Source organism: Poeciliopsis prolifica, unplaced genomic scaffold (genome assembly GCF_027474105.1).
Source record: "Poeciliopsis prolifica strain line A6 unplaced genomic scaffold, Auburn_PproV2 SCAFFOLD004, whole genome shotgun sequence".
Classification (NCBI taxonomy): Eukaryota; Metazoa; Chordata; class Actinopteri; order Cyprinodontiformes; family Poeciliidae; genus Poeciliopsis; species Poeciliopsis prolifica.
The window spans coordinates 1,509,544-1,531,429 of NW_026562379.1; the positions used below are offsets into that span (position 1 = coordinate 1,509,544).

The 21,886-nt window shown below is 40.5% G+C and overlaps 1 protein-coding gene across 6 annotated transcripts in view; it reads left to right on the forward strand.

Moving 5' to 3' along the window:
* The window catches only part of arhgef12a (Rho guanine nucleotide exchange factor (GEF) 12a), a 52,025-nt gene extending 50,224 nt beyond the window's left edge, over positions 1-1,801 (forward strand). For all 6 annotated transcript variants that reach the window (XM_055028127.1, XM_055028128.1, XM_055028130.1 and 3 more), the window contains 4 exons: positions 23-259; positions 355-581; positions 1,049-1,124; positions 1,213-1,801. In XM_055028127.1, the coding sequence (XP_054884102.1) occupies positions 23-259; positions 355-581; positions 1,049-1,124; positions 1,213-1,223 (551 nt within the window). In that variant the 3' untranslated portion in view covers positions 1,224-1,801. The remainder of the gene's footprint in view (positions 1-22; positions 260-354; positions 582-1,048; positions 1,125-1,212) is intronic.
* Positions 1,802-21,886: the final 20,085 nt, after the last annotated feature.

The following is a 21,886-nucleotide window of genomic DNA, read 5'->3' on the forward strand; positions in this document are numbered from 1 at the left end:
TACTACTTGTTGGTTTCTTCAGTGGCCGCATTAAAGCAAGTCCTGGTGAACCAGCTGATGTCCCAGGAGGCAGCACAACAAACCAAACGTTCCACGGGAGTCCGTCTCCTAAGAACCACCTCTTTGCGGACGCCGACAGACAACCGCGCAAAGGTGATGGTTCACAACGGCTCCGAGAAGAGCAGCTCCAAGGCAGAGGACCTGACTCAGGACCTGGGTTCAGGGGACACTGGATTCTTTGATTCTCCTGAAGACTATGGTATGCACAAGGAAGAAGAAGATTGTTAAAAAAATAAAAAATAAAAAACGTGTTGGGAAATTCTCCACAGTAGATCATTTTGATTCTGCCTGCAGGATGTTTAGTCCTGGAGAGTTACGGAGGACAAGAGGAGAGCAGCACAGACGACGACATCCTGGCATCAACCCAAGGGAAACAGCTGAGGACCTCACAAGGCTGTGTGGCCGACTCCGGCATCAATTTGAGATTTTCTTCAACGTCACAGTTCGGCAGCCTCTCCACTTTCAGCAGACAGGTGTTGTCTCACCTTAGACATCTTCAGACCAGCCTCGGCTATTTAAAGGTACTCAAGATTACTCGTCGTTCTGCATTTCCAGCTCCTCATTGCTTCATTTAATCCTGGGTTCGCACACAGATTTAGAACGTTTGAAAAAAGTGTTATCCAGGACTGTTTCAGTATGGAGAAAGTTTGTGTTTCCAGACTGTACTCTCCATCTGAATTAGATAACAATGCAGTGTTCTATTAAAATAACAACAAATAGATGATGTATTCTTCCATCCATCTCGCCTTCTATTCATCCATCAATCTTCCTAACAACTAACTTCATTATTTACCAGTCTATCATCTAGCTGTTCTTCCATCCAATTGCTCCATCCTGTTTGTTTGCTCGGAAATAGCCTGATACCTGTAAATTTGAGTGTCTCAAAATATCGACCTGAAAAATGTGTAGGAGCCTTGAACCTTGTCTAATAGTAGGTCATAGACAAACATAGTTTGACATAGCCACACCTTTTCTTCCCATTTTATAGGAAGTTGAGACCAAGTACAATAATCTAATACGCCAAAGGATGGACAGGTCATCCACAGACACAGATGGAAACAAAGGTATCCACTTTTAAGCGTAAATCTTTCACTTTGAACCATTTCTGTTTGCCCCTTTTCTAATTTTCCATTCAATGTTGTTTTTACTCAGATAAAAGATAGTGTGGATGTCAACGCCGCGGCTTTTGACTTTGGTACCATGGAAGAAGTACCGACTCGCCGTCTGTTCTTTCTTCTCGAGTCCCGGACTTTCTGGACGTCGTATAAGCTTGTCCTTTGACTGCTGAGCTCTTCTTTTTTTTTGTCCTTCACCCACAGCCTCCGCAGGGAATAACAGACTTAAGCGTGAAGCAAAAGGTTTTGAAGGGAGAATTCATTGGTGTGGTGCCATGCCATCCCTTCTCAGCACAAGGCGAACAGGGAAGTGGGATTGCCCCCCGAAAACCTCAACCCCTCTCTACCATTGAACACCAAATTTTTTCCCTCTAAACTCCCTGCAAGAGAGAGAACTTATACCAAAATGTACAAAGATGTGTGTTTAGAATATATATATATGAAACACAAACAAGAAAAGGAAAATTTTAAGATAATGTATTAAGATTTTTTTTATTCCCAAGATGTATTTATTTTCTTTCTTTTTTATTTTATTTTATTTTTTTTTTTAAGTGTTTCCCAAATTGTTTGCATGCTTTTGGCCATGGCGTTACCTTTTTAGCTGCTTATCCTGGTCGGGTCACACGGTTGGCAGTGACGTAGACCCTATTTGTAGTGCATATATCCTGACTGATAAAGGCCAGAGTTGCACTAGTGATGGATAAATCCAGTGTATTAAAACTCCTGAACATTGTTAAAGTGTGGAATTTAACACAAATTCTAAGTCTGGTGTTAACTAGAATGAAGAGTTTCTAGGCTCTGATCTGGTCCTGTTGCATTTCTGTGCTGATTCCTTTCTTTCCCCTCTTAGTCTTTTCTCCTTTTGTGTGCGTGACTCCCCCTCTACCCCCCCGTGAACGTTTTTGGGTGTCATCTCTTTCCTCTTTCAAGCAGCCGAGTGGCGCTCATGCTTATTTATCCCTTCCCACACTCTATATGTCATGCTTCCTGTTGTGCCTCTGGTTATCTTGCTCTGGTACCCTCTCCTACAAGGAGCGGTCATGCTCTCTCTGTATCAGCTTCTGACAGAAATGCTGCTTCCTTCTGCTACTGTTGGTGATACTGATCTGACTGCCCACATTTTCTAATAATGTCATGAAGTTCATCATATAGTGTACAATGATCAAGTTGGAAGGTTATTCATAACGTTACGAAATAAAAGGTGCCGTGACACATTGAAAAAGAAGTCAAAAATATTTTCTTCCTTGTTTTCTAGCTGGTTCTTATATTGGAGTGATCGAGCATCCGGTAATAATATTTGAACAGTTTTGCATTTTGCCTCGGTTACAACAGCAAATCTCAATGTAATTTAGTCAGATTTTCTGGAATAACATTGGGGATAATTGTCAAGTGGAAGAATAGGTATTTGATTTTACGTAGATAAAATCAAATCTATCTGAAACAACTTTGCAAAACAACATTTCTCTAATTATAGGCGCAATGCTTTTGGGGTACATCTATCAGCTTTGCCTATCTAGAAGTAGGATTTGGGAATACCAGTTTTGAGATCTTCCTGCAGATTCTCAATTCCATGCATGTGTTTAGACTTTGACTAGGCTACTGTTATGCACTAAATGGATTGATGGATTGTTTTGAAGGATGAGCCTTTGCCCTGGTATCAAGTCTTTTTTTTATTGCTAATTACAAACCTTCTCCTATAAATCTCCATACTTCCATAATATCTGACCTATTGCTGCTAAAGAAACATGAAACCACATCATAATGCTGCCACCACTATTTTTGATGTGCAGTACTTGCTTTCCTCTGCTGATAAGATTGAGGATTTTGTATGAATTAAGTTCATTTTAGACTCATCTTACCAGAACTCTTTCTTCTACATGTTTGCTCTGTCTTATCATATCATGTGTCCTATGAGCTTACGATACAGTTTTTCTTAACGTTCCCTGACAAACATCTTCACACAAGAGCCAATTATACCGGGAGAAAAGTATAGACAGGAAATCTTAATTTAAGAAATCAGTGGCATAAAATGACAACGTGTGGAAAGGTTCGAGGAGTGTGAGGTCATGCTCATTGTTACTGACCTATTTTATTTATAGAATTATTTTTTGCATAACATCTTCAGTGACAGGAAAATAAAATATGATGGGCTGTCCTAACTCTTAGAAAAATACTGCTCTGCTGAAGAATGTCTTGTTGTTGGTAAAATTACTGATTTTAATCTAAATCAGAGAACTATTCAGATAGGTTTCTCATCTATTGGTCGTCAAGTATTAATTACAGAGACTATTAAATTAACAGACATTGCTAAGCCTATTTAATTGATCAGATTGATAATATAGTTTCCTTAGCTCACAGTGGGATTTATCACCATTGTAAAAGACATGTCTACAAGTTATCATGTATCAATAGGCTACATGTTTTATCTGCTATCCTTATGTATATTGTGTATGTATATACTCCATGTCCAGACGTCTTCATACAATAGCCTTCGACACCATTTCAATGATCCATTGTCTGTGTTTGTCCTTGTGGTGTCTCATCGGGGCTGGTGTCTGTCTCCAGCAGTCATTAAGTGACAGGACAGGTACACCTGGGACAGGTTGCCAATCCATCTCGGAATGACAGAGAGACACAGGCCAATCAACAATATACCTGCTGTAAAAAAAAAAAAAGCATCTTTTCAGGATGATCTGCCTCCACTATGTTTTACAGTATCATAGTTTATGTCCACTAATGAGGCAGCAACATGGTTTTCCTCGGCCTTGTATAAATCTGTATTGGTTCTCTTGATTCAAAATTTCAGCTCCCGACATTTTCTTGTGACATATCAAAGAGCTTTTATTTATTTATTTTTGTTTCTATTTAACAGAATTCTTCCTCTTATTTATTTATTTATCTATTTTTTTTTTTTTTTTTTTTTTGCTTTTTCATTTACATAAAAAAAACCCAGCACAAATCCTAGCTGGAAAGATGGAATTTAATCTAAAATGTGGTGAAAATTAACAAGTTTGTTTTCACCTCCAAGTTACTGTTCCAAGTCGTAAAACCCAGATGGGAAAATTGAGCTAGTTTTTCACTTAGTGGATAGGAAGCAACTCATTTGTTTAGTTGTGTTTGTTTGGTGGTGAGGATTGCTACATGTTAACACTAATTTTAGATGCACTTTTTCCGACTGACAAGTCGGACTTTCCCCAGTTCCGAATACAACTGCAATGCAGCATATCGCTCAACATTTGCCCACGTCTCTGCTTGAAGGCGCCTGAGTTCCTTGAGCTGGTCATCAGCAAGCTCCTGCAGGATTGGTGACAGGCTCAGGAGTCAGCTATTAGAGACGTATCGGAGCAGGAGCTTATGTAAAACGTGCAGGGCACCGTCCCTTCAAGAACCAGGATTGCTCTCCCCTGCTCTACCTCTTGTGTAAATCTAAAACCCAGTGTTTGTGGGAATTAAGTTATTCTAAAGTGTGGGTGAAAAACGGGTTCAGTTTCAAAGTACGACTCCTTTCAATACTAGTTTTCTGGAGGGTTTTTATTTTTAATGTTTTTTGTGCAGTGCTGAGTATTCCTTCTGTTTTTGCATGTACTGTGTAGTACTTTGACTGACATACTGAAGGAATTAAACCACTTAATTCAGTTGTAGTGAAGTGAGGAAACAGCCAAAAGTTACAAGAGGATGCATGACTCCTCTGGTGTTAATGCTAAGAACATTTGTCTTAGGTAGGTATTTAATACTGATATGTACTTTGTACATACCAGTCACCACCATCTTCGTAGAGGTGAGAATCTATGTTTATTGCATTGTCAAATGAATAATTTTCTGATAGAAAATCAAATCTTTTTGAAATTTCCTGGGTACATATTGGACTTCATACTCCAAAGCTGACATATCAGACTTCAGATGTTTCTACAATCCCATCTGAGGTGTCAGATTATCTTTCTTCAGATTGAATTTTACAGTTATTACATTTCATTCTAAGGCAAACAGAAGACGGTATGCATTTTTTATTCAGTGTAGACTTGACTTTGGCTCTGCAGACGCATATTGTATAATTGAAGTTGCTATGCCACATAATTTGAACAGAATAGTTGCAATCTTTTTTTTGTAGATTGCAATTAATGGTTCGGTGTGAGAGCTTACCTTGATATAATCCAAAATAAATTTTAATTGCATTCAGAAACTGAAATATAGAGTTTACTACCCAGATGTGTTTCAAGCATTTGTTTATCTATAATTTTGACTGAATGCATAATCCAAATGATGTTTTACATAGAATAATGCATTTTAAAACAAGAAAAATGTTGTCCTGCTTTTATGTCTGCTTGGGCCTCATTTTGCATTTTGAATTGCTATGTCAATGCAGCATTGTAGAAGGAGATCAATATAAAGCGCCGAGGTGTTCGTAAAGACGCATGCGGACCAGTTTTGCGTGGCCCACAGACCTATCCTAATGTGTTCAAGAAAACATGATAGGCTCCCTTCAAAATTTCCACTTAGAATCTAACTTTGGACTTGACGGGGAAAGAAAAAACAAACAATGGAACATCATCAGCAAATGATCCTACGAAATCATCACTGGCTGTGGAAGCTGAATCTTAAGCAATTCGGATTCTGTTCCTTTCCACTCTTCACACAATTTGCTAACCAAGCAACTGTGTTGGCAGATAATGCGGTCAACGTTGGACTGCACTTCATCTTGCACCACCACCATCTACTAGAGATATATCCTATTTGTGGACTTCATCTGTGCCGACATCCACTTGTGTGCAGATCACCAGCTTCCGGACTGACCAGTAGCAACATCTTTTCCTGGAAAAGAACCATCATTTTAGATGCCCCCCAGGCTTAAGTTTGCTCTCTGACGTTATTAGAGGAGAGTAACGAGTCTGCATACTGACAGGAGGCAGATCAGGTGGTCCAGTGGTGTGGTCAGAACCCCCTGGAACTCAAAACCCCTCAAGAGAGTGGAGATGATGGTGGACTTTTGGAGAACACAATTTGCACTCCTCACAATCTTCAAAAACACTGTGGATCACCCCCAACTTCGTGGAACCAACCGTTCTCGGGACCCGAGATGATGCTCACAAATATATTGTTCTGAAAAGGGGCCAGCAGAAACTGTACTTACAGTGGCCACACAAGAAATACAGCCTACCACAGGAGCAGCTGGTTATCTTTTACACAGCCATTAGTCAGTCTGTCCTGTGCTCATCCGTCACTGTGTGGCTCTCTCCTCTCAGGACTTGTACAGATCTATGGTCAGGAAAGGGGCAGCTAAAGTCTGTGTTGTCCTCTCACACCGGGAGCAGAAAGAGTTCAGACTTTTACCTTCAGGTCAGGGTTACAGAGCTCTAGCTGCTAAAACCAGCCGCCTTTCTGATCAACACTTAGAAGTCAGAGTGTCCAGATTGATACTATACATTTGCACTGGTTTTTAAAAAAACAGTGCAAATGATTTTTTTGCACTGTGTGTATATAATACATATTTGCAAAAAAACAAAAACATAGTACTTTTTTACACATGCGTATTTAAAATGTCTCCTTTCATAATAGAGTAATATGCCACTTGATGATGGATGCCAGAGAAGGTGATGTTGATTACCAGCAGGTGGCAAACTTCCACCATACAACTTCTTTACAAGCAAGACCCACCCCAAAACCTGCAGTGACATCAGTGTTTTAAATAACCCAAGGTGTTTTTTTTTTGTGTGTGTTTTTTTTTTATTTTCCAAACACATTTCACTCCAGTGTTTGCCAAGTCATTGAACCAAGCAACGTCTAAATATCTTATCGGCCCTCACACCACAACGAAGTTGGAGATCAAGAGGAGCCGACACAGATCCGTGCAGCTCTAATGTTACTTTCTTCACGTTTGCTGCTACCTGTTGTAATGTTGTAGCTGTCCGTGGTTGTGCATTGTGTGTCTGTAAGTAGGGTTGGAATGATCCACACGGTTTGACGTGCTTCCTCTGCTTTTCCTCAATCTGTCACTCTGCTGCAGTGAAGCAGGCAGGAGAAAGGGAAAGGATGGTGAACATTCAGATGAGGTAGGAAACAGAAAAAGGGGTAAAATGGAGAGGTGGAGGAGGGGTAATGTATTAAGGGAGTAATAGGAGAGGAATATCAAGGGACAGATTGTGATGAAGACACAGGGGACAGGAAAGGACCGGTAATTGATTCTCGTTTGTGCACCTGTCATCAAGCTAATTGAAAAGGCAAAGACGGAGAGGAGAGCGGTGTCAGTCACAATGGACAATTCAACAGGGCACTTTGTGTCATCCTCAAATGAGATGACATTTTTTTTTTTTTTTTTTTTTTGGGGAGGGCTCTGCTACCCATCAGTGCCCCAAGTGATTCAGGAAAACAACGCTTCATCCTGAGATTGGTCTTGTTTGAAATTGTCAGCAGGCTGGCATTGCTCTTCTCCTGATATCTAAATGTCCCCACTTTGTTCATTTGAAACCAACTCGAGTGTTCCTTCGTAGTGTGGAGCTCATCATTACGTTTGTCCTGAAGGGGCCCAACTCCAAGATAAGGATGCTGGAATAATAATTCACCTGTGACGGGACACAAACGAGACCCTTTTTTTTTTTTGAGCGATCCCAGCAAACTGTCTCATAATAACCCATTCTTGCACATCGACTAAAAGTGAAGTTTCACGCAAGCTCTAGCATTTGCAGCTCCCCGTTGCTTCCTGAAACCGAATTCTCATTAATATGTTAATGTATCCAGCGGTGCATCTATTACCATACTGATGGCTCAGGTGTTGTATATTTACACATCAGGCTGCGAGCGGTGTTTATCCCGTGTCACTGTATGAATTAGTTGGTTATTGTTGCAGAATCACTGATGAAGTGCGATTGTGACGTATTTGGTTTAAAGTAAACATGACAAGCACTTGAAGTCTTCCCTCTGCAAATTGCGTGTTAGGAATACAGCACCTCGCCTGTTCAGAGAGCTTCATTTTTCTCATTTGATATACTGCACTGTTCATCAGTATTCATCTGTGTGTTTGCAGCAGGATCCTCACAAGCAGCATCCTTGAGCTTTTGCTATTACTCGTAAATCAGTGAGTGTCTATAATGAGTCATTTTAGGTCAGACTCTTAATCGGTCAACAAAATGATCAGCGATTTTCTTCCAGTATCTCCAAGTAGCCTTTCTTGCAGAAACATTGTGTGTGTTGTTGTTGTTTTTTTCTTTGAAATGCATTTGATAATAGCTTGGTTGCATGCCACTTAAAATAAGCCATTTATATTTCAGACTTAAGATAAATTTAAGAGAAAATCTTGAAAACATATTTTCAAAAATCCTAAGACAGGCTGCTCTTCAGATTCAGTTTCTTTCAGAAGTATTTATATCTGTTGCACATCATTTACTCTTAACTGTTTACAACTACAAACTTCAGAAATTTCTTTATTATTATTTCGACGGCAGCACTCTGCAATAGGGGTTTCGAAGTTTTTATGCCAATAAAAATTTGCTGAACTTGGCACGCATACGCTCAGTCTCCTTCAACTGGTAACCCTAATTAATAAATTGTCTACCTGTCTGTAGTTTATTCTAGCAATAAATTAAAAACCTGTTCAAAGGTTTGTTGAAGAAGATTAGAAAATGGAATCCAAAGGACAAAGCAGAATGATGTGAAGAACTTTGTAGCTATAAATACCTCAGCACTGTTCTGTTCATCATCTGAAATAACATAACTGTACACTTACCAAGACTTGGCCATCCAGCCTGATTGAAATGGTAAGGAAGGACAGTATTATTCAAAGAAGCAGTCAATATTCCCACCATGACTCTGGAAGGACTGAAGAGGTCTATAGCTCAGGCGGGAGGGATGTGTTGAAAATACAACTAAGGCTGAAAATTAGCAAACCAAAATTAAATATCTTGACTAATATGCCAGATTTGTTGCTGAAAAATAACCCTGCATATGACTGTGAGGACACTATCCCCATGGTAAAGTATAGAAGAGACTGCATTGTGGTGAATTGATGGTTTTCTTCAAAGGCAATGAAGCTGTTGAGATTTGATCAGAGGAGTTGCATACAGGCTGATCCTTTAAAAAAAAAAACTTTTTAGAGGGTGTAGATCAGGGGTGTCAAACTCCAGTCCTCAGGAATCGGTGTCCTGCAGTTTTTAGATGTGCCACAGGTATAAAACGCTGGAATGAAATGGCTTAATTACCTCCTCCTTATGTAGATCAGTTCTCCAGAGCCAATTATTCTATTCAGGTGTGGTGCAGAAAAGGCATATCTAAAAGTTGCAGGGCAGTGGCCCTCCTGGACTGGAGTTTGACACCTGGGCTGGAGACAAATGGGGAATCTGGGGGGTCCATCAGTCAATCGACTGGTTTATGTCAAAAGATATTAGAATGGAAAGAAACTCCCCATAATTTTCTGACCTAAATCAAACTGGGTAAGATTTCATAACTGCTCTTCATGGATGCTATACATAGATTGCACTACTTTATGGAAAATAATGGACAATTACATCAATCTCTAGATGTGGAAAGGTGATAGATGCAAACAAAATGTCACTACAATTGGAGCAAAAGGTAATTACTTAAAAAAATAACTGATTGGAGGCTGAACTTGAAGATTTTTAACTGAAAATAAAAAAATTTACAACTAGCTACACGTTTTTTTTCCCCCTCTTTGCTGCGTCAATTAGTCTTATAAAAGGTTAGTGGTTATGTAATGACATTCGAGTCACGATCTATAAAAACAGTTGCAAGTCGGTGTATAATAATGAGCTATTTTTGAAAGGAAAACCAGGGAAGGTTTTAGTTTCTGCTCTTTACTTTTACCGTCAGTCTCACAATAAATATCTGCTTTTTCCTCCATTGGTTCATTGTGTTTATATTCTTATAATCGTATTCACAGGCAGATTGAGACTTCTTTTTTTTTTTTTTAACCCAACAGCTGTTGAAGACCACAGGCCAAACAGAAAGAGAAACAATCACGCACAGTCAAAGGCAAGACTTTTTCTTTTCACCTTTGTGAGGAAAATGAATCACGACTTTGAGCTATGAATCTTCTTATAGTGAAGCAATAGTTCCTGTTCTGTGCTGCCCTGATGCTTGCACTCAGATTAAATATTTCAATCAAATCTGTACCATTGTAATTTAAAGTTATGTGGTACAAGTGAATGCATGCTTTTCATGCCCTTTAATGCCTCTCTTTAATTTGTTTTTCCATTTACTTGCAAAACCCTCACTTATATTGTAACCTATTTCCCAAACGGGAACCTTGACCTTATGGAATCGATTTCTGTGCTGCCCTATTTCCTCTCCTTCGAGCTGAGGCCAGTATCAGATGAATTGGACCGAGGATCAATGCAATTCCACCGGTCTGTTTAGTCCATCCTTTATTGTAATCAGTGTACCATGCAGAACAATGAGCCACGCGAGATGTGTACAGGATGAGGTCGGTCAATTCTGAAAGAGGACTCAACTGGCTTCCGAAGAGGGGCGCTGTAAAAACATGCCACCGATTGGGCAAAGATTCGCACAAACCAAATACCCTGAAATGATATCTGAACCCTTTCATTTGTTCCTCCTGTGGGACCAATTCTAATCAAGCAATCAGATAATGAATAGGCACCTGTGACTTGGCTTGGCATTAACCCTGTCTAATTACTACGCGGCACTTTGATGGAGTATCGGGGTAAAAGGCTCCAGGCAGGCCGGCCAGCTGGCGTCGGACTCCCTTGTTCATCCTGCTGTGAAAGAGAAACCAGTGGGAGCGTTTTGAGCTGCGACCTGGGAGCACACCTAGGCTTAACACGCCACGGAGGCACATTAGAAATCGATAGTGCTGCTGGCAGCCGTGTTTCTTGGGGATTTTTGTAACTGGCACTGAGGAGGAGAGGTGCACAGCTGCAGCCTCCATCCTGCCAGGCTGATTGGACGGCGTGCAGTGGATACATGTCCGATACCGCGTGAGCACGAGAGAGGCGGGGAGAAAAACCATGCGGTGAAAACAAAGTTAGATGCTTAAAAGCCTAAGTGGGTTGTTTGACATTTCACTGGAGTCGGCCGCTCTGTGTTGGCCTCTGGGCATTTGGAAGGGAAACACACTGGAGCCCGCCTCATTCTGACTGATGCTCGATGAGTACTCAGTGATTTATGAAACTCATTTCGCCCTGCTTTGAGTAACTCGAATCCGAACACAGCACTGAAAAGCAAGTATTGTTAAATGAACAATGTGGCATTTATGCTTTTCCTCGGCAAGGCCTTGATGGTGCCAGTTGGACATCTTATCAAAGATGTAAAGGGAATGAAAGCGGTTCAACGGAGTCTCTGTGAAAGCAGCCGGTGATATTTTCACATTTGACTAAAAATAATTTGCAGAATGCTGTAGTATCCTCCTCCCTCTTTTAATTTCCCCCAGAACAATCACAGTCATGAGTCACAATGAGTCATCGAGGAATCGTGGCTCTTCTTTCGTTCCATGGAGTGTGCTATGCTTGCTTAATTACGTAATCATTTTTGCGTGTGCCATGTAAACAGGTATTTGGTAGTACTCTTTAAAATCTGTCAAATTTGGTTTAAAATCTGCAGCCACAAATTTAATACGCTGTCCTTTTTATGAGTTGCAGATAGGACATTATAGGCTTAGGTTTTGAGGATAAATTTGGAGACAGTTTTACTTTAGCAGTTTAACAAAACTGGAAATAAAATGGTATTTAATCTAAAACTCAAAGCACAGGGGAATTTTTATAGCTGCGCCTTAATAAAACAGAATATGTTCAAGTGAATGATTACGGCGATTCAATTTTTTTTCTGTATCTCTTACATGCTGGAATGCATCTCATTTTATTAATGCTACTTTAAAATTCTATATCTCAGAAACCTAGAATTTTATTTAGTACAACATACTGAAAACAGCAATGTCAGATCACAGAAAAGTATGACCATTTGATGTACAGCATCACTCAACCACACTGTCACTGAAGCAAACACTGGTACACTTAATAGTGTGAAGAGGAACGAAACCCTGCCAGAAAGTGAAATTAGCATCCCCCTAAAGCTTGTCAGCAGATAAAAAAAGCATGAAGTGCTCTAAAATTTCCTGGCAAACAGCTGCACTGACTGGGTGTAATAAAACACAAGCAGATCAACATCAGCCGACTGTTTGGCTCCTTAAACCATCAAACCGGACCTCAAGAAACTTGGATTCAGTAGCTCTTGAGTTTGGGGTTTTAATTTCCAAGTAAAATGCAAAATGCGTTGTGGTGGACGCTCCTACCACCACGTCATGTTAGTATTTTATTCAAGTTAGTTACGTCATTTAGATATATATTTTCTAATGGGTCCACACTTTAGTTAATGTCTGTCTGAATTGTTTGCTTACACTTGTTTTTTGTTTGAGGTGCTGCTGATTCAAACCAGCTGGAGGAAAAAAAAACTTTTTCCAAAGGACTTGTTTCAAGTTGCTTTTAATTAGTTTTGCCATTTAAATATTCACTTAATTTTGTTTCTGCTAAGTAAAAGTTAGTTTTGCTTTATTTGTGTCATAGGACGCTTTAGTTAATTTTGTATTTATTTGTTCTTTTGTTGTGCCGTGCCTCCCTCATGTGGCAGTTCTGGGTTACTCCACCGGCACTTAAGCAGCCTTTTCTTCTTTGTTTGCAAGTCAGTTTTGTTTGTGTTCAGTTAGAGTTCAGGTAAATTGGGCCCAAATTTGTCACATGTATCCATATCTTAGACCAATTAGGCGACAGGCGAAGTCTCTTGTGGCATTACAAGCCCCTGGATTCAGTGTGCGTGTGTGTGTGTGTGTGGGGGGGTGTGTGTGTGTGTGTGTGTCTGTGTGTGTGTGTGTGGTGGGTCTTGACTGACTCCACCTGCAGTCCACACCTTTCCCACAAACTTTTGATTGGTTTTTGATTCATAGTCCTGTTGTATTTTAATTATTTTAAAAATGAGAGTTTATAAAATAGCTTAGGATAGGAAAGTCTGTTTGCATCAAATCTTTACTCTCGCTCTGAGTATATGTAGGTGGCAGACTTCGCCATCCAGCTGCGTATATTTCAGAATAAGTTCCATGCTTTGAGTGGATGCTGCAGTAGCTTGACTGGCATCCATTAGAGTGTCGGTGGGGAGGTGACACTTCGGTGAGCGTTCACAGCTCCAGATGCATCTCGGCTTTAGATTAGGAGAGTTGATGCATGGCTGTCTAAGAGGCCTCAATGCTGAAATAGACTAAAATGGCGTCAGATCTGATTTAGCGTCAGCTCAGTGCTGGTCAACGAAGCTCCTATACTAATTCCAACATCCGGACGGAAAGAATCAACTTGCTGAAGGAAAAAAACAAACAAAGTTTAAATAGTGAGCAAAGAAAGAAATGAAGAGGATAAGGGGTAAAAAAAGAAAGAAAAAAAAACCCTGACTGGAATCGAAATTGCCCTTTCTGCTTGGTCATCTGTTGCTATTCTCTCTGTGGGCTGGAGGCTCCTGAGCTAGTTATTTGTAACATCGAAGATGCTCCCCCGCCGTCAGTTTTAACTCGTCTGACGGCATCCAGCTGGCTTTTGAAAAGGGCAAGAATTGAGCCGACGCTAATAATTCCCGGTAAGGCCTCAGAGGTGGGCCGTTTCCCCCGACCTCTTGGCGCAGAGGTTTCACCCATGGGTGCTGCAGAAAATAACTTCAGTCAAGGGCCCCCGATAATCCAGCGGCATTGCAAGCAGGAGCACAAAGGCACTGTTTGGAAAAGTGGGGAGGCTAGCATGGGGGAGGCTATTAAGTGTTGGACCACAGAGAGCCTTTCTGCATTAACATCTTGACCTTGACAATTGGATAAAAGGTGGCTTTGCTTCTCCAAACAGCTTTAATAGCATATGGGCTTTTAAGGTTAAGCGGAGCTATTTTGACCTATTGAAATAATAGCCTCTTGTTTCTTCTCCGAGAACGAAGCAACAATAAGAAAATCCAGTTTTATGTATCAGCAAAAGTCCCAAAATAGACACTTTTATTTGTCCCTTTTTAGAGAGGTCGCACGCTGACAAGTCAGCTTGCCAGAGGCTTTGATGTACTCTCCTGATTACATAATTATGCTCTGGTGATGTGTGGTCTGTTCAGCTGGCAGCAGAAATCTGTGCCATCTTTGCTGTTTAACCTTTAATAAAATCGGGGCTGGAGATTGACAGAGTAGATTGTCTGAGTTGGTGAAAATCAAGATAAGAAAGAATATCTTTTGATTACGGGTAAATTTCCCCAAATAACCTCTGACTTTTCCCTTCCTTTTGACTTGCACAGTAATGAGCCAAAGCAGCGATAACTTGGATGAAAAAAAAAAACAAACAAAAAGCGCTTGCTCTCACAACAGTCCCTCGAGGAATTTTAGTAAAGATTTAGACAGTGGTTGTGATAAACCATTTGTAAAATCCGAGAGAAGTGGACAAAAGGAAAACCGATGAAGGTTAAATCAATACAAGGAAACTCCAGGGTCAGTGGATCTCCAAAATATCAAGACTGGTATTGTTGGAAGACAAAAAGATTTATTTTCAGCATTTATTTGCTGAAGTGACAGAGCATAAAGTGAAGTTAAAGACCAAAAAGACACTCATTGGTGTTATGTTATTAGGACACATGGGATTTGAAGATCCTTTTATTATATTTCAGTGATGGTACAAATTAATGCTCACTATTTTTTTTTTCCATCAACACAAGGTCTCCACCACTCTGTGATACTTAAGCATCTCGACCTCTTGAATCAATTTTATCTGTCGACATCGAGGGCGAGGAGCGTCCTTGCAAATGGACAAATATATTATTAGCATGCGCAACATAAATGAACCTAAACTGAATCTTTGCAACATTTGGAGGCTTCTTTGGCGCTGCTGTGGAACACACTGGAGGTTCTTTCTGCCCTCAGTTATCAGCATCTCAGGATGTTCACATGAAAATGAGATTATTGAAAAAGAATAGGCTACATAAAATCTACAACTCCTTGAAGAACCTTGGACAATGTGTGTTAAAACGTTTAATTTTCCTTTGAGGTCAATAAAGTCTCTATGAATTGAGTTTGAATTGAAAAACAACCTTCCCAACACTGCATCCAAGCAATCTAGTGAAAATGCCTTACCGAAGAAGATGCCGCGATGCAGACTGTGATTTGACGTACCGTGCAGCTCTGCAAGCAAAACTAAAGTTTGCATGCTCCTGCATGAAGAATAATGCTAAAACAAGTGAAACAGCTGTTACTCGCCACAGTGCAGCAAGTTTAACAGCAACCCTTGCCTGAGAAGGTGGCAACCAAGAAAAAAAAGCCCTTGAGAGTTGCTAACATGAGAAGCCGAATGCCTTTTGGAAAAATGTATTTTATGGGCAGACAGATGTCTGCCATAACCCTTCAACTGCTTAAACTAGTTGAAGGGTTGAAAGGAGTCAAAAGAAGACTTTCAATTTTAAGAACAGTGTAGGGCTGTGTTTTGCTCCTTGCTGTATTGATCCTTTGCAAAAAGAGGATGACAAAAAAAAAATTGCTACCTCTGAAATCAACAAAGAGGGAGTTTGGGCCTTCATTTTCCACCGTTTCATCTGGACAATGACATCAAATGCACATAAAGTAGATTTGGGGTGGATAAAGTGGGCTGACATTAAGCTTTCTGGAATGACCTTTCCAAAGGCTCGACCTTAGCCCTGTTGAAAATTTGTCGGCTGCACTTAAAAGCCCTGTGCTTGTGTAACCCGCAATCAGTCAATGACTTTTATTTTTGCGGGCCTGTAAGGCCCCAAACTCAGTCAGCTTATTGAAAGCCCGCCTCCAGCGCGCAGCTTGAAACGTTCTCACCTGTCCCACTGTGATTGTGGCTGGCTGCTGGCGTCGTTCTTCACAAACGCACCCAAATCCTTGACTCCATTGATTTGATTGCTTGGTGAGTTTTTTTATTTTGTTATTTTATTTATCTGATAGCATTATTGCTTTTACAAGAAAAACTTCTGCTCGATTGCTCATTGGAGCGTTGTTTTATTAGAAAAATTGGCGCTGGTTGCCTGGACCGTCACCTGGATTCTGTCAGGGCTGATTGTGGCCAGGTTACGCCCCACTCTCTTGAGAAGGTTACTTGTTGCATTTTGTTTGTGTTTTGACAAGTTATGCTGAGACTATGAAGTTTAAAATTGAGAATGTAGCTACATTTGGGTTTTCTAGTGTGCAGTATATTTATTTAATTTCTTTGTTTTTTTCTTTCCTCACACTCTGCTTGAGTATTTGACTATTTATTTATTTTTTATTGATTAGCCAGACATATGATTGATGCTCTTTTTGTTTTATTTTATTTCAATTATGGTTAATTTAACCTGATTATTGAAATGTTTTGAATTATTAGAATCTAATTATTGCATTAAATTAAATTCCTAAATTTAATAATTATTTCCTTTATGTTTATACATAATTGTTGATTTTGTTAAAACACTTAATGGGTTTTCTGACCTTTTAGGTCGGGTTTTATTAGTTTTCTGAATGGATCTGATGATGGCAAGCTAAGGAAAAGGACTATGGACTTGTAATTTCAGAATAGGAGAATTCTGAGTCACCTTTGTGATGTCTCATTGTGCTGTCGTAATTGTCTATTTTTATGTAAATCACTCAATATATCTATATATACACACCAAAACTAAAAGGGGACTGCACCTCTGAGGAGGAGGAGCTAAGGGTAAATGGGCGGGGTTTTGTGAGAGCAAGTATTTAGACGCCACCAGAGACTCTCTCAAACATGCATGAAAGAATCAGCAACACTCCAGGTATGTTTTTGGTGAGGGATTGACGTTATAGCATGATGAAGATCTAAAAAGAAAATCAATTTTTACAAAATACGACCTCTCAACCTTTAACCAAACGTCGGAGCGCTGCAGATTGGTACACTGAGTTTGTTTGAGATTGGTGATATTTAACAGATCTCACGCGGGGAGCATTTATACATTTGATCTGTGCAGTTTTGTGACCTTGTGTGGACCGTAGAAAATAATCAAAATGTACTGGATTTTAAGTTTTTTTTATAAAATGGAATCGAATAAAACTCATTTTGGAATTTCAACCCATAGAGAGTGAATGCGAACTAATAGTAAGTGAATCCAACCGCCTTCTTTCCCTTTCCCTAAATCCTAGCAGTTAAATATTGCAACCCACTTACCAGTCAGGCAGCACAAACTGTGACTTGAAACCTTCAAACTATCACTGTTATTTAAATGCTCCCTCCCATCAGCCCGATTGCTCATTCCTCCTGTCTTGAAATAGTAAGGAGCATTTAAAGTGTTCGTTCTCTTGTGCTGAGTGGACTACAGCTGCTCTGTTATTGTTCACTTCAAGTTGTCCAAAGACGGTGAATCCATCCCCCCTCATCTCATTCCAGCTGGGAGTCCCATGAACTTCAGCACACGTGGTTCTGATCCAGACGACATCTCGCTCTTTGGCGGCTTCCTGAACCGTCACAAGCAGCTAAGAGTTTGGGGGGTAGACCCACTCAGCTGCTCCGAATTCGCGTCACTCCACTCTTCTTCACTGCTTTATCTCTTGTTACCCACTCTCTCTGTTTTTTTCTTCCCCCCTCTCATCCTTCATGTCTCTCCACATCCACTGGAAAAGAGCCAGAGCCATTAGCCTGCTGTCAGCCTGACTGAAGACGAGGCTCCGTCCTGTTAGCTGATGCAAAAGGAATGAACAACACAGGCGGACCTTCGTGGGGGGCGGAAGGTAACGCGGCGCACGCGGGCAACGAAGGAGCGTCGCGCGCGCACGCAGATGGACACCAAACAACAACACCACCTGACACCCTGACACAGCAACGCTGCTGCCGCACTGGTGCGGCACCGGCCTGATTCAGAGCTAATGAATATTTACCAGCTGGTCACATACCACGGCTGAGTCCGCAGTGGCTCGCAGGAGAGGCGTTGAACCCCTGGTGGCTAAGAGTTGTGAATCAACCCTTCACGCCAGCAGCTGTCAGTGACACGTGCGTCTACAGATGAACCGATACCGATATGTAGATGAACCGATTCTGTAGACGATTCATCTTTCAATCCCCATTTGGCTCTCCGATAACCACAAAGCTGCAGATGAAAGCTGACCGCTTGTGCCACGGGTTCGGAAATATTTGGGGATGCATTTTAAAAGATTTCGTTTCGATAAGTCACTTCTTCGCCACCCGCCCTCCTCAGCAGTGACGCGTCCTCCAAGGAGCTGCAGGGCTGCCAGGCTATGACGGTACAGCAGCTCTACGGGATCTTTCCTTGCAGAAAGGTACATAAAGAGAAATAATCCTCAAGGTTTTCTTTTTTTTTTTTCTCCTGCAAACATACAGCAGTGTGAGGCGTCACATTTCCCCCCAACCGCGGAAGCACTTTTCTGTAATATTAAAAATTTATCACAATATGTGCACCGGTTAAAGTTTTAGAAGAATGGGGGGAGAAAAAAAATCATTGTCAGCTATAATGAAATATTAACATCTTAGTGAAAAGGTAGAAATAAAAAAATGTGGGCTTAAAGAAGTGAAATGTTTTGATTCACTTAGAATGTCACCGACAACCAACTCGATTAAAATGAGAATGCTTTATGAAATCTTAACACACAGAGGGATATGAAGTGTTTTTTTTTTCTTTTGATATTGTGATGGTTTTGGGTCAGAGCTAGTGAAAACCAAAAATGCAGTTTCTTAGGTAATGTGAATATTACATAAGACCAACAGCCCCCTAACCTTAACTCCAAAAATATTTTACTAAAAAAGTGCAGTATATCCACTCATCAGTGGTCAAGGCTCCTTTTGCATGAACTACTACTTAAATTTATTTTTCTGTGGCTGTGAATATTACCTTACTTAGCTAATATTGTCTTTTTGTGATTAAATTGAAAGTCCAAGATTCATCCTTGCCCTTTCACTGAGCATAAACCTCACAAGTTCACAGCTGAAAAAGGAAAGTCAGTGCCAGAACATCTGTCAATAGAATAAGGCCCTGAAAGCTAATGACGGAAATTGCTGACAATCCGTGTTGCAATTCAGTGGCAGGTTTTATTCCATGTAAGCACACCTCGCCATTTTCCTTTAATCAATACACTCGCAGCGACGGAGCCAGTCACTGACTTCAGCATAAACGTGTCATCCGTTGAGAGCTGCGTCTCGGTGAGGTGACTGTACCCTTGTCCTGCCATGTCAGCGTCAGCAGCCTCGTTCACATCCATCCTCCACACACGTGGTCGCAGTTCATTTGGAATTCAAGGCTCTGTCAATAACGTCTCCAGCAGCACGACTGCATTCTGCCTAATTACTACAGGCCTCTCTGTCATGTGAAGTTTATGTGGGGTCAGATGAAGCCATGCTCACTTCAATCACATCAGACTCAGACGGTGGCAGACTGACGTGGCGTGACTTGAACCAAACATATTTAGGAGCACATTGTGTTTTGCATAGCTGATTATTCATTGCACTTTGGCAAATTTGCATGTGGCTCTAAATTGCACTGAAGGACGGGAGGTATGTGCTTTAGCACGCATCGTTAAATCGTCTGTTGCTGTCAAGTTGTGTGTACCGCACGTCATATTTTCTGCTACTGTTTACCTTATTCCGCCCATCATTGCCGTCTACCTCACGCCAGAGGATGTAGAGCTCTTTAAAAAAAAAATAATAATAATCTGACGTCAGATAGATCAGATAAAGTTTCAGGCACTGCATTTCTCCACGACAAACCAAACTTGCTCAGACATTATTTCATTCCTCTTTCCTTTTTAATGCTGACTTGATATGGTTTCTGCCCCTATTCCCTGATTTGATGTTTGCGTTTGATGCTACGGTACACTGAGTTTATGGATTGTACTGAATAATCAAGTTACTTCCGATTTTTGTTTCTTTTTATTTTTTTTTTATTTTGACCAAGTAAGACCTCAAGCAATGTCATAAAAAAATGGAGATGTCTTTTTGCTAGACAAGCAAAACAAAAAGAGAAACTCAGAGTCCTTAATAAGCGCCATGTTTGTCTAGACTCTAGAAGAGCTAAAGAAATAAACACTTTTTAAAAAAAATAATTAATCAAAGTGTTCAGATTTTCATAGTTACTTTTATTGAAACAGTCATTCATGCTGACAATAATACAAATAATTTTTGCACACTCATGAAGGCGGACACTGCATCCATCCTCCCCATCTTGCTGACGCAATCCTGTATCCACTTTGTGTGCACATCAGGTTTGCACACGCTGTCGAGTTTGCGCCTGGTTTTGTACATGCTAAACCTTTAGAAGATGAGGCCCAGAGTTTCTTACTCCTAACCACAGCGTGCATATCTTTAGATTACATTTTTACCAAGGACAAACTTCGTATTCAAGGTGTTGTCAATGCTTTAGAACCAGTGTTTGGAAAATAGCAAATAACTGAATACATATTTGGCATGGCGCACTGTTTGTAGCCAAGAGCACATTAAAAATTAATGTCAGTTCTCAGTCTACTTTATGAAATACAAATATTCTATTAAATTTCCATTCTGCCCACATATTGGCTATGAATGGTGGGGATCCCTTTATTAAGTCTCACTTGGACCAGGCAGTATTAGATTTTTATCTGTAATCGATGATGATTTACTTATTAGGTTCACTCTTATGCGGTTGTGGTAATTGACGTCACCTTTGTACACCTGTTGATGTGATTCTATACACATCAACACAATAATAATCCCCGTTTTTCCTGAGGCTTCATGCAAACCTCCCTCCAGGTGACTCTGAAAGATTAAAATCGTGGTGTGGTTGTAATCTAAATGCAGCTGAACTGTACAATTGGCCTTGTCACAGACGTAAGATTCGCCAATAAATCCAGTTAAAGTGCCGGCACGCTCTCCTGGCTTCACAGTGTTGCTTTATTTATTTAGGGAAGAACACTTGTTAAGATCAAGATCTCCTTTGCGAGTAAATCCCGAGCATGAAGATTTGTGAGCGAGACGATGGTTGGAGGGTAGATTTCATCACTGCGTTCTCATGTGACGAAAATGAGCCCTCATCCTCTCCCTCGGTCCCACTGCAGCACAAAATGTTGTTTTTAGTTAAATATGTACGTCTCTTATGCTCATATCTTTTATCAGACTGAAGGTTGTGCAAATTACATACTATGGCTCCTAAACAAGTTTTAGTGTGACAAGTCTGTCTTTGCAGTGTTGAAGGAGTGACTGGATGTATTGCAGAAACAGACCCATTTTTATATTGAATACAGACTCAAGCAGTGAACATGGAGTGAATAAATATGGAGATTTTATAAAAACAAAACCCCAAAAGAGAACGCACCTTATTGTTTTGTGTTTGAAGGGAAAGTGATCATATAAAGTTAACTCTTTTCAGCTTTATATCAAATAATAATGCTACTCTCTCATCAAAAACATACCTGGAGTGTCACCTTCATGCTTTTATACATGTTTGAAAACTCTTTAAATCTCCTCTAGAAGACATTCTGTGTCTAAATACTTGCTCTCCTCCTATTCACTCAAAGATCTACCTTAGAGCTGCAGTCCTCAGGCGTTTCCCCGCACCTTTTCCACACGGCCCCACCAGACTAGCGGCAGCAGCAACTAGAACAGAACAGAATAACCTCACCTCCGAGAAGGAATGGCAAGGAGCAGGAGTTCAAAACATTGGTAAGAATAATCAGAATTCAACACGTGCGGCCGAAGATGTTCTTTTCTTTTGCAGTCACAGCGTGTCTAAAACCTGTGAGCAAAATCATGAAG